At 33.3% G+C, this 17,990-nt stretch overlaps 1 protein-coding gene across 1 annotated transcript in view; it reads left to right on the top strand.

Annotated features, from left to right (window-relative positions):
- LMBR1 (limb development membrane protein 1) overlaps window positions 1–17,319 on the top strand; it is a 177,891-nt gene extending 160,572 nt beyond the window's left edge. The window contains exons 16-17 of the mRNA XM_051962658.1: window positions 10,343–10,504; window positions 13,741–17,319. Of these exons, the coding sequence (XP_051818618.1) occupies window positions 10,343–10,504; window positions 13,741–13,826 (248 nt within the window). The 3' untranslated portion in view covers window positions 13,827–17,319. The remainder of the gene's footprint in view (window positions 1–10,342; window positions 10,505–13,740) is intronic.
- Window positions 17,320–17,990: the final 671 nt, after the last annotated feature.

The following is a 17,990-nucleotide window of genomic DNA, read 5'->3' on the forward strand; positions in this document are numbered from 1 at the left end:
AGCTCAGACCAATTAAGGAGACTATTAATAGATAATGTATTTTCAATGAGGAAGAAAAAAAGTCATAATAATATTAAAAAGTATTCAGTGGAAAGAAGTGCCCCATTTTGGGAGTAGTACTTATTCATAAAATAAGGAGTTTTGATATCCTCCAACTCTTCCTTCCCTGTCCCCTGCCAAAAAATACATGCAAAAATTGAGAAACGATTCTGATATTATATGATATGTGAATCTTACTTTTGAAGAAGTAGTATGTTTAATTTTAGGATATTTTATAAAAGTTATGAGCAAATTGACAAGAGTCTGTTGTCAAACACAGATAAGAAATTACAAACTATTTGAAAAAAGGGGTTACACCTTCATTTACCATGCCTTTGTTTACGCTGTTCTTTATCCTGCAATCCTCCTTCCCTTTCCTTAAATGTTGAATTCTTACTTATCCTTTAATGTCCTACTCTTATGTGAGACTTCCTCCTCTATGTCATCTCAAGTTCTCTTGGTGGAAGACAACCTTCCTTCTCAGACTTCATTTCCCAGTTTGTTTTGTACTTCCCAAATACATTTATTGTGCATTGTTGTGAATGCATGTTTTTTATTCTCCTAAGAAACTCTTAAATCTCATGAGATCAGGAACTTTTTATTCTCTAAACTTTTTATCTTTCTAATAACCTAAAATAGTGCTTTGCATACAGTATGTCTTTCATAAATATTTGTTGAATCTGTTTAGCTCAAAGAAGGCTAAAAATATGTGACTTAATTATTGTCTTCCATTATAGAAAATGTACTGGCAGAAATCAAAGCACAGTCTCTACATTATAAAATCTTATCTCTAATTTTATGACATCTGTACTAAGCAGAACTGAGAAATACAAAGAATATGGACTCTGAATCATGGAGAGAGGAAGGAAGAAAACTGTCATTAAGGACTAGTCATCAGGCACTATGTTAAAAGCATAGTATTTTCACCTTTTTGTTATTTGTTTGCTTATTGGGTTTTTTTGCTTTTTCCTTTTTTTCCTCATGTTTTATCACTTTTGATCTGATTTTTTTTTTTTTTTTGCTCAGCATGATGAATTGAATATAGAAATATATTTAGAAGAATTGCACATGTTTAACCTATATGAGATTACTTGCTGACTTGAAGAACAAAGAAGGGGGAAGAAAGGGAGAAAAATTTGGAATACAAGGTTTTGTGAAGATGGATGTTGAAAACTGTCTTGCATATATTTGGAAAAATAAAATACCATTAAAAATATAAAAAATAAACAATGAAAATTAAAATTAAAAAACTCATTTGTTCCTCATAGCAACTCTAGGAGGTAGGAGCCATCATTATTCCCATTTTACAGTTGAGAAGGCTGAGGCAGACAAAGATAAATGATTTATTCAGGGTTACATAATAATTGTCTGAGGTGGGATTTGAACTCAGGACTTCTTGGCTCCAGGCTCAGCCTTCTTTTCATTGTACTGTCTAACCAAGTATAATTTGTTCATTTCCCTTTTATTCCTCTTCCAAAAAAAAATGAAGTATTTTAGTGATCTTTGGAGAAAGTGTGCAGATTTTTTAATGAACCCAATTACCTGTTTACAATCTAGGGTCATCTTTTTTAATACTAGTGTTCTTCCAATAGTAGTTGGGTCATGGAATATCAGATCTCAATTAAACAATGCAATAAACATACACTTCACACAGTGTTGTTAAGTTTGTGTACTAGGTACTGAGGCTATATCAGCCTACAAGGTGCTCGTAATTCCATACGGAATGGGAAAATGGGGTATGAAAAGGATATACAAAATAATAATACAAAATATATACAAAGTAATTTCAGGATGGAGAGAACACATATTTCAGCAGGGAGTCATGTGAGACCGTATATTGGAGCTAACACCCAAGTTATACTTTGCAAGAAGCTCAGGATGTGACATGTTCATGTCTATCTATTCTAAAGATGAGCAGAGAAGGCACTGAAGATATAAGGAAACTCTTCATGTAAGGGTGTAGAAATGGAAGTCCTGTATGAGGAATAGCCTCCAGGTAAATTTTATTAGAGAGTGATTGAAAGGTAATAATTTGAAATTAGACCTACAAGGTAGGTGAGAGCTCTAGTGGGGGCATATTGAATGCCCATCACAATAATATTCTGAATAAGTAAAGTTTTAAGTGACTGCAACAGAAATGAAAAAATCTATAAAGTAGACCTTAACTTATTTTTAACCCACATTTTCTTCCTCTTTCTAACCACAACTCAGTTATTTACTGGTTGTCTAATCAAGGATAAGATACTTTATCTTTAAGCCTTTCTTTATCTATAAAATAGAAATAATCATCCTTCCACTATTTATCTCAAAGGGTATTTGTGAGATAGGTACCTACTCTTTCTTCAGAGAATGCCATGTTAACGTTGGCCCTACTTAGTGTTTAATACTAAATGCAGTCTTTCTAGTGAAATTTAATTTGAACTATACAAAAACTGGTGTGTTTACTGCTTAATATTAAATAAAAAGTTTTGTTTTTATATCAAAGTCTCATTTCCCATCTTCCTCTGAGAAGAGTTTTCTTTAGAAAACAATTAAATGTGTATGGAACTAAGATGGGAGAGGAACTCGTCTAATCTCTCCCAAATACCGTTCCAAATGATTTAAAATAACATCTCAAATTGAATTCTAGAGTGTCAGAAGCAACAAAAGGGGGTCCAGCCTAGGACAAGTTAAGTCAGCAGAAATGTCATCTCAATGGAATGGTGGTCAGTCCTAATGCCAGCAGCAGATTTATCAGGAGCCTTCAACCTGCAAATAGTGAGGTCAGACAAGTAGCCAGAAGGAGATTACAGGGAGTGGTGTAACTTTTTCTTGGGAGTGGGTGTAACTGTTGCATTGCCCATACACAGTTCCATGTCACAGACCAAGAGCTAAGAGGAGCTCATTAGCACTCATGATAGCAGGAATATAAGGGTCCTGCTCACAGTTCCAAGGTGAAGGAGGTTTGTATTTGTATATTTAATAAAATAGAGCATTTAAAAGCATTCTTTATGAATGAAAAGTAGTGCTGAATACCAAATTTGTCTTTCAAATAGAAGTCTCAAGAGAAGCATAAATGTAAAGAGTAATCATGATGGATTCAGTGTTTAAACTGTTTCCATTCCTTTATGGAAAAATGATACTTATTTCTAAGAAGTTTATCATTATATATAATTAATTAATTCAAAGAATTTATACAGATAGAAGGATGGATAGGTTGACTGTGATGGGATAATTTTTTTTTTTTTTAAATTAAGGAGTGAGAAAGATGGATGCCCTGGGAGAAAAGGGAAGGGAGATAGAATGAGGTAAATTATCTTACATAAAAGAGGCATGAATAGAAGAACTTTTACACTGGATAGAATGATGGGGGAGTAGAGGTGGGAAGCAACAATTGAATCTTACTCTTAATAGAATTGGCTCAAAGAGATAGCAGAAATCTGTCTTTTCCTATAGGGAAATATGAGGGGAAAGAGATAAAAAGAAAGGGAGAGACTGATAGAAGGGAGGGTAGATTAAAGGAAGCAGAGGTCAGAAGCGAAACAGAAAAACAAGTAAGCAAAAACATTCAATACAGATGTCATACCTTGACATTGTATACAGTTTTCTATACTATTAGTTACCTACCTTCCATTAAGAAGGAGGTAGGCTTTATTTTTTTTCCTAGATCTTCATTAGTTTTTCCCATTCCTCCATTTTTTTTCAATTTAACTTTGTTTTACTCTTGTCACAGTTGTTGTAATATATTGTTCTCTTGGTTGTTTTTCCCCCTTCTGAATCAGTTCATAACAAATATTCCCATATTTTTCTAAATTTCTTAAATTTGCCATTTCTTATAGCAAAATATTTCATTATCTTTACATACCATAGTTTTTTTTTTAAATCTCCTACACAATATATTGTCATCTACTTTGTTTCTAGTTCTTTATTATCACAGAGTGCTACTATGAATATTTTGTTATTATATTCGAACTTTATTTTGGTATAGCATTTTATTTTTGGTTTTATTTTCTTTGGGTATATGCCCAGTAATGAGATTATAGAGCCAAAAGGGTTGTTTTACTCATTTCTTTCTCTATTCCAAATTGAAGTCTAGGATAGTGATTTAACAATCGTATTTGGCACAAATATTTTTCATAATCTGCCACTTTTTAAAAATAGTATTTTATTTTTCCAAATACATAGTTTTCAATATTCATCTTCATAAAACTCTGTCACAAATTTTCCTCCCACCTTCCCCAAGACAACAATCAATCTGATGTGTTAAATATGTGCAATTCTTATAAATATATGTTATTTGTTGTTATTTGTTATTCAGCACAAGAAAAATCATCAAAAGGGAAAAAAACTATGAACAAGAAAAAAAATCTGCCATTTTCTCTTAATTCTGCTTTCAATGAATTTATTTGTGCAAAATTTTAAAAATTTTATATAATTGACCTTCTTTATATGGTTAAGGATTCTTACTATAGCTGTGGTTTTAAAAGGTGCTTGATTTTAGCATTTTCATTTTTTTAATGGACAAACTTTTATATTTATTTTGGTATTGTGTTGTGTAGAGTATTGGTCAAAATCTAATTTCTGACTAATTGCTTTCCAGTATTCCAAATATGACTGTCAAAAAGGGAATCCTTTTCTTAATAAATAGCATTTATCAAATACTGGATTGTTTTTGGTTATGATATTTGTTTTTGTTTTGTTTTTTGCTTATCTAGGCTGTTCCACTGATCTACTTTTTTTTTTTTTTAAGTAATATCAAATTGCTTAGATTAAATTTCGGATAGTTTTATGCCCCCTTCAGCCATAGTTTTTCTCCTTTTCTTGAAATTCGAGATTGTTTTTGTTTTTTTTTTTTTTTTGTTTTTCAAAAAGATTTTTGCATTTTTCTAATCCTAATAAAGTGTTATTCTCATAATTTGATCACTGCTTTGTATTTTTAATGATTTAAGGGCTAATGAGACTGCAAATTTAGTAAAAGTTTAAAGTAGGCACTTTTTAAAAAAGCACTGTTTCCTTCATCAAAAGTAGAAATCCCCCTATTTTTGTTTTCAGTTAATCAAATGATTAACAATAAGCCAATTTACAAAAAAAATCTAGTAATATCAGAATTATCTCATAGCTTCTAAAAAGACATCATACTTTTATGAAAATAAAAACTTTTTTTAGTACACATAGTTGTTAGAATTTTTAGACCATAAACACTTTAAATACTCAAACTAAACATTTGAGTTTTCCAAAAGGAAGAATGGATTCATGCCTAATTTTTGATTTATAAATTGGTTTGTAAAAGGTTTGGGTGTGTTTGCAGAAATCGGAAATTTTGAAAAGCAGTTATTTGAGAACAACTTATGTTGGAATCCTTACTAATTGCTAAGTAATTAGAGTTGATCTAATCTTACAAGAAGTTGTTTTGGCCAGAACCTGAAACAAGGTACTAAGTAGAACTAATCAAGACAAGGCTTGTGTTCCCACCTTTACTCAAAGTCCACACCTTAAAGCTCTTTGGGCCAGAGAGCACTATGGGAGAAAACCCATAATCCCATTCTCTCAGAAGGTTCACATATAAGGCGAGACAGCCATTCCAGAATACATTTTTTCCTCTTGGCTGGCTGATCGCGCTAGACTCGAGAGAAACGACTCTGCTGCAGAGAACACTTTTGACGGACTTCAGTGGAGCTACGCCAGAAGCCCTCTCTCCGCGGCAAGTTGGTGCTGGGCTCCCCAGAAGGAGATAAGAGAGATCTTCCATCTCTGTTGGAGGCAGAAGAAGGCAGAGGCAGAGGCTTAGAGCCCTTCGGATGTCTCCAAATCCAAAGGTTCTGCCCTTCAGCCTCTGCCTCTGCTTTCTTCAGCCTCCAGCCAGCTCCAGTCTTCATGTCATTCCAGTGAAATCTTGACTTGTAGCGTCTTCCTCTCTCCAGAACTCTCCGACTGGCCCATTGGCCTATTTATGCTCCTTCCAGAGAGAGGGATTATGGGTAGTTCTACTTAGTACCTTGTTTCAGGTTCTGCCCAAAACATCTTCTTGTAAGATTAGATCAACTCTAATTACTTAGCAATTAGTAAGGATTCCAACAAACTTATGTTATGGAAATGATTTTGTGACCAGCTTATTTGCATTTGTAATACACTGAGAAAATATGGTTTATTAGTCATGTTTTAATGAGCATTTTATAGTATCAGAATATATACATTACATCAACTTCTTTACTAGTTATGAACATGAATATGCTTGCTGAAAGTAAAAGTTGATTCAGGTGGGTTAAACATAAATTCTGTTGACTTGTGGTATTGTAGAGTGAAGTAAGAAGATCTTATTTAAATGAAAAGTTTGGTTCTATATGTTCTTTCTTTGTGGATTGAAATAGAGGGGTGATTGTCATCCATGTAATTGTATGTACAACATATCTGAGTGAAATGCAGGGAAGAAGTTATTTTTATATATGTGATGGAAGAGAGTTTGTCTTGTTGGCCAGACCCTGAGGTCACCCTGACTTTAGGGTTAAATACAGCTGAATAGAATGAACTTCTGATTAAGATTTGTTATTCATCATCATTTTCATGAACTTTTATAAAGAGAGAATATGTAGTCATATACCACTAACTAGGAAATATAAAATAAAAATCAGTAAGAAAAGTTAAAATGCAATGTCATAATTTATGTTAATTTTATATAAAATATGGGTTTTGGAGTACTGGTTTTCAGTGTATTTTGCGTTTTAGAAATTTTGAATTACTTTTTTAGTTAAACAACATAGTTTTTGTTTTTTTTAGCACTTATAGATTTTTATCATTTTAGAAACTAAGATTATAAATTCCATTAATTGGGGACATTGACTATCTCATTATAGAAGAAAATTATTGAAATTAAAGAGTTACATAGAGGTTTTCTCAATGTAATGTTTAATAGGATTATTAGTGTAAGGGTTTATGGGCCCCAATTTGATTTTACTAATATTTGAAAAGACTATCTTTTCTTTTTCCTGATTTTCCTGGAAACTAATAAGCCTATGAAACAGAGAATCCTTGTTTGAATGGTTCCTTCTGCTACTTGAGCCTGACTCCTTGGAACTAAATAAGGAATTACAGAAGGTAGTGAGCCCCCAGGTCTCTTAGTAGAAAGATTTTTTTCTTGTTTGACATAATTTTCAACTCTTATAGAACTGTCAACTCATTCTTGTTACTAACTTCCTTCTCCTTTTCTGGCACAACTTTTACTAACTAAGTTGCATAGTTATAGACTATTGAACTAGCACTGGAGTGGAGAGATTGCCCAGGGATCAAGTGCCCAGGGTATACAGTACAAAGCTTGTGGAAACTTCTAGGGTTGGGAATGTGTCACAAAGTCAGAGAACTAATGACACAAAATTTAATTGAACTTAATGTAAAGGAAATGATTAATTAGATGCATATCGAATTTAGTGGAAAACAAAAATATCTTTGGGTGATATTTTGGAAGACCATCTGTATTTTGACACATATTACCTTTTACAGATGTGCAGCCTGATTACTGGTTAGGACTACAGACTAAGAATTCTTAAGAAATGTTAATAGTATTTGGATCTCTTTTAAGCAAGAATTTTTCTTCTTGACTAGCTATACTACTTATACTCTTAAATTATGTTACTTTGAACACCTCTATGATACATGACTGTCATCAGTGTTTTTAGTATTTCAGATGTATGCATATACTTATGTGTATGTGTGTGTGTGTGTGTGTATATATATATATATATATATATACACACACACATATTTGAAAGTTTTATTTATTTTTGTTCTACATTTACCCAACACCAACATAATGAATATTTCTATAAACAAAGTAGAACAGAAAAAAAAGCACTGTGTATGAATCTCTGGGCAGCTAGGTGGCGCAAAAGAATGCTAGGCCAGAAATGGGGGAGGCTCCTATCCCCAAGTTCATATCAGTTTTCTGAGTTTAAATCTGCTCTCAGACACTGATTAGCTGTGTGACCCTGGGCAAGTTACATAATCCTTTTTACCTTGATTTCCTCATCTGTAAAATTATCTAGAAAAGGAAATGGCAAACCACTTCATATCTTTGACAAACAAAACAAACACAACCCAAATGGGGTAATGAAAAGTTGTACACAACTGAATTTAAAAAAAAAAAAAAGGAATGAACAACAAAATATGAATCTCAATACCAACTTGTTCTTTTAAGCAAATGATAAATTCGGTATGTAATTTTCAAAACTGTTCTGCTTTTCTATTTTCTTTCTGTTCTGTGCATTTAAAATATTCTTTAATACCCCTCTTTTTTCTTTCTGGCAAACCTGTTACTAGACTGTTTTCTCTTTCCCTTCTCTCACAAACATGTTTTATAAAATAAAACTTTGTAAGCAATTAGTCAAATAAAACAGATTGCTCCATCGTCCTTGCCTGAACATTTTTGTTTCATTCTACATCTTGTGATTTGCTTATGTCTCTATTAAGAGATGAATGGTAGGTTTCATAATTGATGTATAAAAGTGCGTCTGTTTCCAATCCTCTCATCGTCTTCTGGCCTTTCTGCTATTTGGTTTCTGACATCAACTGAAATTGTGCTCTCCAAAGTTACCAGTGATCTCTTAATTGCCAAATCTAGTGGGCTTTTCTCAGTTCTCCTCTTTGCAGTCTTTGACCATATTGTTATCTTTTCCTTGATACTTACTTTTCTATTGTCTGTGACATTGGTCTCCAGTACTTCTCTTACCTTTTGACTGTTCCTTTTCAGTCTCTTTTGCTAGATCTTCATCCAAGTCACATCTGCTAAGAGCTGATGGCCACAGAGCTCTAGCAGAAGCCCACTTCTCTTTCTCCTTTATATTACACTAGTGATCTCAGCAACTCCCATGGATGTTGTCCATGTTCTTGTCCAGTTCTAACTTTTCTGCTGACCTAGAGTCTTGTATCTCTAATTGCCTATTGGATATCTCCAACTACAATTAGATATTCTATAGATGTCTTAAATTCAATATGTCCAAAACTCAATCCATGTTCTTCCCCTCTTTTCTTTCAAATTTCCCTATTATTGTCAAAGATAACACCATCTTACCAGTCTTCCAGGCTTACTGCCTAGGAATCATCTTGGATTCCTCAACATGTCACTCCCTACATCCAGTATGTTGTCATTGTTGATTTGTCTCTCTCTCCATTCTAATCCATCCTCCATTCAGCCACCAGAATGATCTTCAAGCTCACATCTAACCATGTCAGTCCCTTACTCAGTAAACTCTATCTAGTAGCTCCCTATTACCCCTAAGATCGAGTACAAAATCTGGTTTGGCTTTTAAGCCCCGTAACTTACCCGATTTCCTCTGCCTTTTTGGGCTCCTTATACCTTATACTCACTCACCCCTTATTTTTGGTTCCAGTGATGCTGACTTCTTTCTTCCTTATACAAACCCCCATTTTCAGTGACCCTTGTGTCTGCAGCTTTTTCTCATTCTTAATATCAATGTTTCCCCACTATTGATTATGTCCAGTAATCCTGTATCTGTCTAATATATAATAAATGGTTGTTTTGCAGATTGTCAACCCCGTTACTCTGTGAGCTCCTTGATATAAGGAGCTGTGCCTTTCTCTATGTCTCCAGCACTTAGCACATAGTAGATGCTTAATACTTGTTGACTTGACATTTCTCTTCAGGATGATAGTGGATTTAACAGAAAAGCAATTAATTTTTGCTCAGTTGTCCATACAATGCTCTTTCTATGTGAAAACTGCTCTTTAATTGCTGGCTATAGTTAAAGTTGGCCAAGCATATAATTTTGGCTTTGCCTTTTTGTTCCCCAAGCTATTAGATATCTGTGCTCTAAGTTTGACCATTTTCATGGTTATTTCAGAGGATTCTACAGTTATTCTTCATTGCTTCTCCTTGTATTTCTTCAAAATCCTCTTATTCTCATCCCACTCTTTTATTCTTGATCATTCAGTAGTTGAATTGCTCATCATTCATCCTGCACGTGTGTGCTCCTGCCCTAGGGAATTTGGGTTGCAGTAAGCATAGTTTTTACTGATGACATCCCAGGCTAATTCAAATTCCTATCTGAGGATGATATTTAAGCACCTGTCCTTCCTTTTGTTGCTTTGTAAATAACTCTGATGCTAATGGTAGAGTAAATTATTCTGGATCTCCTCTTAATTGTACAAATTTAATCATATGCCTTAAAAGACCCAGTAGAAAATCAAAAGTAATAAAGATGAAAAGAAATTACAAAAAGGATTTTGTATACTGCTCTACATTGTAATCTTAAATATTGTTAATAAATATTTATGCTGAATTTTATTGAGTCATATTCTTCTGTTTATTTAACAGGAATTACTAGATTTGATCTTCTTGGAGATTTTGGAAGATTTAACTGGCTGGGGAATTTCTACATTGTATTATCCTACAATTTGCTGTTTGCTATTGTGACAACTTTGTGTCTAGTCAGAAAGTTCACCTCTGCTGTAAGGGAAGAACTTTTCAAGGCCTTAGGTAATTTGGGGTTTGAAGGGGAATGATGTATGTGTTTATTATGCTTATTCATGACCTTTTAGTTAATTTTAAGTCTCTTGTAATCCAGAGATCAGAGTGTATAAAACCTTATTGAAGTATCCAGCCAGGTTCCAAAGTGCAGTTCTTTTGCTTTTAAAAGCCTTGGAGTAATGACATTAACATGACATTCTTTATAAACTAAATAAATCTATTTTTTGGTAATGGGCTTTTTGAGTTCAAATTAGGATGATTTATACTTAAGGAGTTTAAAAAAAAAAGCTTTGGTATTTAGGTACTCAACTATAAAACTATAACACTACCCTTGACTTAACTGTGTAGTTTCATCAGTTCCTTGGACAGTTACTTCACTTGGGATCTGTGTTTCTTATTCTTTATTATTATATATTATATATTCTTTATTATTAAAACATGCCAGAACTTGGACTCTATTGGTACCACTTTAAAGAGCCTCAGATCACTTCCATGACGTGACGTGATTTGAAGTCTCAGAGCATAGATATTCTATGATGGTAGCTGAACCATAATTCTCTACATAAAATAATATTTCAACGTAAAAATACAAGCATTCTGTTATAATCTAGGGACAAAGTTTATTTCAGATTTGAGGGGATTCTCTGTTATTTGACATATAATCACTATTAAAATTGTCAAGGGTCTGGAGTCAGGAAGACATGAGTTCAAATCTGGATTCAGATATTTTGGAACTGTGTGACTTACGCTGGTCACGTAACCTCTGTTTGCCTCAATTTTCTCATCCGTGATATGGATATAATAATAGGACCTACCTCCTATGGTTGTTATGAATATCAAATGATAATGATTATAGAGTGAAGTGCAATACCTGGCATAGTAAATGTTTGCTGATATTATCAAGTTGTTGGGTGCTTTTTTTTTTTTAAACTCTTGTAGAAAGCATAAATCTTATGTCATACTTATTTCCATATTGGCTCCAGGTTTTGTTTTTTGTTTTTAACATTCTCAAAAAATCCAAACAAACCCAAGACTTCATGTACCTGAAGTATTATGCAATAGTAATAGCAATTGACATTTATGTTAGCGCTTTAATAGTCAGTAGATACCACACAAAAGAGAAAGCAGAATCTTAAGGAACTCAAAGGCTTGCCACCCTGTAAGACACACATGTAATTCCTCCTCATTACTTTACAGAGCAGGAAGCTGATTAAGCAATTTATCTAGGCCTATACTTCTTGGCAAGTGACTTACTCCTGGGATTGCGACCCAGATCTAGGGCAATTCCCAGTGCAGCTCTCAGTCCTTCCACTTTACCCTGAAAAGTTGAGTCAGAAAATGCACACCTATACTTTATTTCAATCATAGGTGGCCAACCTCCTTGCTGTGTTATTTGACCCGGAAATATTTAACAAGGAAGATCATTTTCCCCACACTTAGCACAGTGTTTGCCACATAGAAGGAATTAATAACTGTTTGCTGATTGATTGCATTAAATCATAAATCTAAGAAGAGCTTTCACCCTTATTCCATTTAAGCTGGTACCTTTTCCTTCACTCTTATCCACTGACCAATCCCCTTATTTGTATTTGTACATTTTAACAGTTAATGATACTTGGCTCTATTCTTAACACTTAGGAATCAACCACTCACTCCACATGTAATTTATCAAGACTAAGCATTTTTGTATTTGGTGATCTTCTCTCCCTACTCCTTGCCCTCCAAACATGCACAGCCATTTCAAGAGTGAGAATAATTGTGCTTAGACTGGATTCTTTACCTTAGGAATGAAGGGTTTTAGACAGATCATTTTGTAGATGAAGGATTATTCCAAGAAAGCCTCATAAAAGTGGTAAAATACTACTTAACTAAGATCAAAGGTAACCTGTGCTTATGTCAGCCTTTTGAATAAAGGGGGCAGCAGAATCTGTAAGAGTTGTGGACAAACTAGGATTCACAGTTGTTGTTGTTTTTTAAATTTTACATCACAATTATATATTTGAACTCAAGTATGCTACTTTTAAATGTTAGATTTCGAATATGGTTACAACAGTAGCTGATTCATGAATTGTAATATTTGGCATTCTCCTAATTTTTGGTTTAGTAGAATCCTTTTTTTGTTTCTTTGCTAAGTTGTTTTGATGCTGTTTAAATTTTTTTGGACAAATATACTGTTATAAAAACAGGTTCTACAAAATATAGTTAGGATTAGAAGTGGGGTTTTTTGAGTTCCCTTAGAGGAATGAATTGCCTTTCAGTCTCTCTATTCTTTCCTCATAATAGATGATGCAGTAGAGTGAATACTGGGACTAGAGTTGGGAAAACCTGAATTCAGATCCAGCCTTTTGGCACTAGCTGTGTGCCTGTAGGCAAATCCTTTGACATCAGTTTCCTCCTCTGAAAAATAGGGATAATATTAGTACCTCCCTTCCAAGATGGTTGTGAGGAGTGTGGGAGAGGCCTTCTTCAGGCAGCAGCATGTATGGGAACCCAGAGTGTGGGGGCATTTATTTGAAATATTTTTGGAAAGGTGATAGGGTCAGGCATTTTGTGAAGACATTGTCTTTTAAGAGGAAACAACTGCAACTTTTTGAGCAATGAAGTAGGTAATGTGGTCAGATTTGGAGGAGAAGGAAGAACCAATTCATTGATTCTAGAGCTGAAGGGACCTTAGAGGTCATCTAATTCACTGCCCTCATTTTGCAGATGTATAATTTGAGGACAAGAGAAACTACACAACTAGCTAAAATAATGGGGTCAGACACAAATTCAGGCCTTCTGACTCTGAATTCAGCTCTCTTCTTACTCTATACCTTGTTTCAGATGATTTGTTGCTGAGAAATCAGTAAGGAAAATTAATCTGTTGGAATGTTTAGAAAATAAAGTTGACACAAGCAAATTTTAAGTTGTTAAAAAAAAAAGCTTGCAAGAACTGCTTTCCTCCTACATTTTGTAAAACATCTATTATATTATTTAGAACTTTGTTAGCATGAGATTCTCTTTTGATTTCACCTCCTTATTCTGGGGAAATAAAGAAAGAGAATATTTGTCACTCTTTTTTTTTTCTTGAGCAACCAAGCATGTGCAGAGTAGCAAACATATTGTTTGAAAAATGACTGTAACCTCATGGTGATGCTAGTGATTTGTGTTCAATTTGCCATGAAACTTTGTCAGATCCTAAAAGTCAGAGATAGCTTGTGTTTAATATCTTTTTTCCCTTCTCACCATCTGTAATGTCTGTGCAGGTCTTCACAAACTTCAACTCTCAAACAATGCAAGAGACTCGGAAACAAGCAAACCTGCTGCAAATGGGCATCAGAAATCACTGTGAGAGACAATTGATAATCTTTTACAGTTAGAAGAACTGAAAACTCTGACCTCATGACATTCCTGTCACTATCATCAAAATATTTTTTGTACTAATTTTTGGTTCATATTTTGAGCTCCAGCTTGTAAATGCCATTTTTCCACACTGTACTCATGAGAACTTGGTTACTTCAGATTCACCTTTTTCTAGTCTGACTTTTTGATCTACTCTGTACTTACGTGTTATACAGATTCCTTGAAGACTGGAACCTCAGAAGAACTTGGAATTCCTTTTCTGCGAGTATGTTACATCAGTGGATGTAACATCCTTATTACCATATTTGGGAATATCCTGTCTTTGCCTAATATGAAAATGTACTTTATAACAGGTTTTGAGATACTTAAAAGATTCATTGAATGTCCATCACAAACTGGACCAAAAGTTATATAAACATTAATAGAAGGTTTAATTAATTGAAAGTAAAAGTGAAGATCTTACCTAAAATGCAGTTTTAAATGCTCGTGAATGTCAGTTATTGTAATGTAAGCTACATTAGAACTAGTGATGAGCATTCCAGAATAATATTTGGAAATGTCTTCTTAAAGTTTTCTCTAGGTTTAATTTTCAATAATAGAAACTTAACGTTTCTGGTAATTAGTAGAGACTGTGTGGATCAGCCAATGAGCCCAAGGGACAAACTTTCTTCTTAAACCTGAGCCTCCTGTGTTTGTTAGAGAGTCACAGAAATGTCTTATATTTTGCATTAGAATAAGCTATAGTAAGTAGTAGTATGTAGTCACATTCACTCAATAAAATTGTGTCTGTTCTAGTCAATATTACCTCCTATAATAGTGGCCAGTGTGGGAATTCCACTGTAATGATGATTTTACCTCATAGGCCCCAAGTACTTGTGGGTATCTTGGTCCTTAGGTAAGGTGAAATCTTTTCCCTGTTCTTATATGGCCTAAAAACTGATATAACAGAAATACTTGGTGTAATAAGCCTCTTATCACTGAGGTTTTTATCCTTATGTTAGTATTTCATATATTAATAACTCAAATGTCAGGATTATACAGATTTAAATCTGGCATCTACAATCAGTGCATAAACAGACTTGATGTAAGAAAAGTTTTGCAGTGCAGTGTGATCTAAGTAATAATTTTTTAAATTATCTATTTCTATCAGATGATTTTGCTGACTGTATTGCCACTTGTTGAAAAATAGAAAATCTTACTCAACATTATCATATATGGGTAAAATGACCAGAATTCTGCATGAAAAATGTATAATATGGACACATTTGCACACAATTCATATATATGCAATTTATATATACACACCTGCACTATGTGTATGGGAATAGATTGTCTGTGTTCAGACAAGGTTACTAAAATGATTGTTTTTCACATTGCTGAACTTAAGGAAGTGTGTGAGTGGTGTGTGTGTGTGTGTGTGTGTGTGTGTGTGTGTGTATGTGTACGTATATTTCCATAAAACTGGAATGTGTATATTTGGCATTTAAAAATTTTATTTAGACCCAATGATAAGAAAATGACATTAACTTTTTAAGACTCCAGTTCCATGCAGCCTGCTACTGCTCTGTTTTCCCTTCCCTTCAGAGAGATCCAAAGCCTGTCAAAAACACAATATAGGTTTGTTTAAAAAAAAAAAAAAAAAAAAAAAAAAAAGAACCCCCATTGTTTCTAAACACTGAATCTAGGACTAGTGAAATTTCCTGAAGCAATTTCATTAAGCTTTTACAAAACATAGTTAGGATTAGAAGTGGGGTTTTTTGAGAAATAGAAATAGTACCACGAATATTAAGTACATAGATTATTAATAAAGATCAGCTGTCTTGCTACTGCTTTCTTATTTCACTATTAATAATAATTTAAACATCAATTATGTGCAATGCATTATATAGGAGATTGGATTACAGTCCCTGCCTAAAGGATTTATAAACTGGATTTAATAGATAAAATCAGATTAAGACTATAAGAGGGAAATATACTCAAAAGCTTAGATGATTATGTTGTATGGTCATTAAAAGTGTCTATATAGCATTTTAGCTTTGCATTGTACACCCAAGGGAAGAGTTCTATCAAAAAAAGTGGTGAGTAAAATTATCTTTTCAGAAATTGTCTCTTTTTATTAAGTTTTTGGAATGTCTAGAGATTTTTAATTTCCAAAATTGATATGAGGAAGAAGCAAGTAATATAAAGCATGCAGAGATAAATTTTTCTTGTTTTAAACTTTTTTTAATGCTTCTCAGAAGTGATGATAGTGATTGTGATGAGCACAAATCATTAAATGATTCACAGCTTACTACATAATCACAAGAGATTTAGATTCTAAAAACAGACACTATATTTTAGAAAATTTGTTTTTCAAATTGCTTCTGAGACATTTGCTTTTAAAGCTCATCTATTTGAGCCCTTCCCTCCATGCCACACACTTTTTTTTTTTGCACTGATCTATGACAGGAGGGATAACAAAGCATTATGACTGAGTGTTTCCATTGTAGTCTTCCTTTTTTCTCAGTTGTTAAGTGGAAGAGGAGAGGTATTACTACAGAAAAGAAGCCCAGAGTTTATAATTACATGTGTTTTTCATTTCCTTTTGATAGGCATTGATAGGAGGCTATATTAAATCTAGTGGTTGTTTTATCATGCCTTCCTGTGCCCCCATATCTGTTAAATGGAATGTTAATCATTCTAGTCACAAAGGTTTCTTGGATTAGCGCACTTAAGTGGGAGAAAGACACTTTAACCTGAGAGGAGGCAGTGTAATATGATAGATCATTATTAATTGGTTCTTTGCTATTTTTAATAAATTGCTGAAGACATTTGAACCAATTTCTACTGTTCTGTCATGATATTACCCAAATTTGACATCCATTTAAGCAGCTTAATGTACATTCTGTATACAAATAACCTTTTCTCCATACAAAATTCCCTTTAGAGCTAAGTGTGAAAGCAATGCAATTCATATATATTTCATTAAAATATCCTTGAAACTGTCATAAATTACTGCTATGTATAGGTAATATGTTCTTAGTTCTTTTCTCTCTTGAGTTACATTAAAGGTGCTTATGCAGCTGATCTTGGTGGCATCACATCTGCCTCATTTATTGTGATACGTAGTTAGCCTTTTTTTTTTTTTTTTTTTCTGTTGCTCATGTCAGTATACCGTAAATATGACCAAAATAGTATGTGGTTTTTTGTTGTTGTTAGCACAGTATTTTATGCACAATGTCAGGACTCTTGTAATGTGATCTTTTTTGTTTTGTTTCGTTTGAAAAATGTAAGTACATCTACAGTATTGACTTTTTAAACTTTTAAACTAAAATCACACTGTTGTGATGTTACTTTACAAATTTTTGAACTCCCTGGTAAATGTTTCTTGTTTATAGATTGTACTGTGATGTTTTATCTTTTGGTCATGTTTGTTCCTCTGAGATACTTTTGAATGTGACTGATTTACTATGTCTTAGAAATTAAAGTTTTACAAAAAGTCATTTCATATTTTGGTTTGGAAGTACAAAAGAAAAAATTTTTAATCTTAAATACAACCATAACAAAAGTTTAAATGTATTACAGGTTATTTTGATTTATATTATGTAATGGTCAATCATCTCTTTTGTAATTGTTTAATCATTTTAGTTGTATCTGATTCTTTGGGACCGTTCATTTAGGTTTTCTTGGTAAAGAGAATAGGATAGTTTGTCGTTTTTTTCTCCCACTTATTTTACAGATAAGAAAACTAAGATAACAAAGTTGAGTGACTTTCTCAGGGTCACACAGCTAAGAAGTGTCACTTAGGAAAATGAATCTTCCTGACTTCAAGCCTCTGTTCCCAGATCCTGTCCTTCCCTTCCCTATCCCATTTAACTCTGCTAACTAGAAAAATAAATTATCTTTACCACTGATCCCTCTTTGAAGGGAAGGGGAATAAATGAAGTTTCTCAAATTTCAACTGTCATTAGATAAGGATATATCAATCTTAGACAATTATAACTAACTTAACATAGTTGTTACTAACTTAAACTTAACTGACTTAAATATAGTTACTGTAAAAGGCTTATTGGTTTATAACTCAGATTAATTAAAAGCTCCAAGAGGAAGAATAAGGAGAGTCAACTTTTGAAATAATTTATTTTTGGAAGTCAGTTAAAATTATTATTATAGG

The sequence above is a fragment of the Antechinus flavipes genome, chromosome 5 (genome assembly GCF_016432865.1).
Source record: "Antechinus flavipes isolate AdamAnt ecotype Samford, QLD, Australia chromosome 5, AdamAnt_v2, whole genome shotgun sequence".
Lineage (NCBI taxonomy): Eukaryota > Metazoa > Chordata > Mammalia > Dasyuromorphia > Dasyuridae > Antechinus > Antechinus flavipes.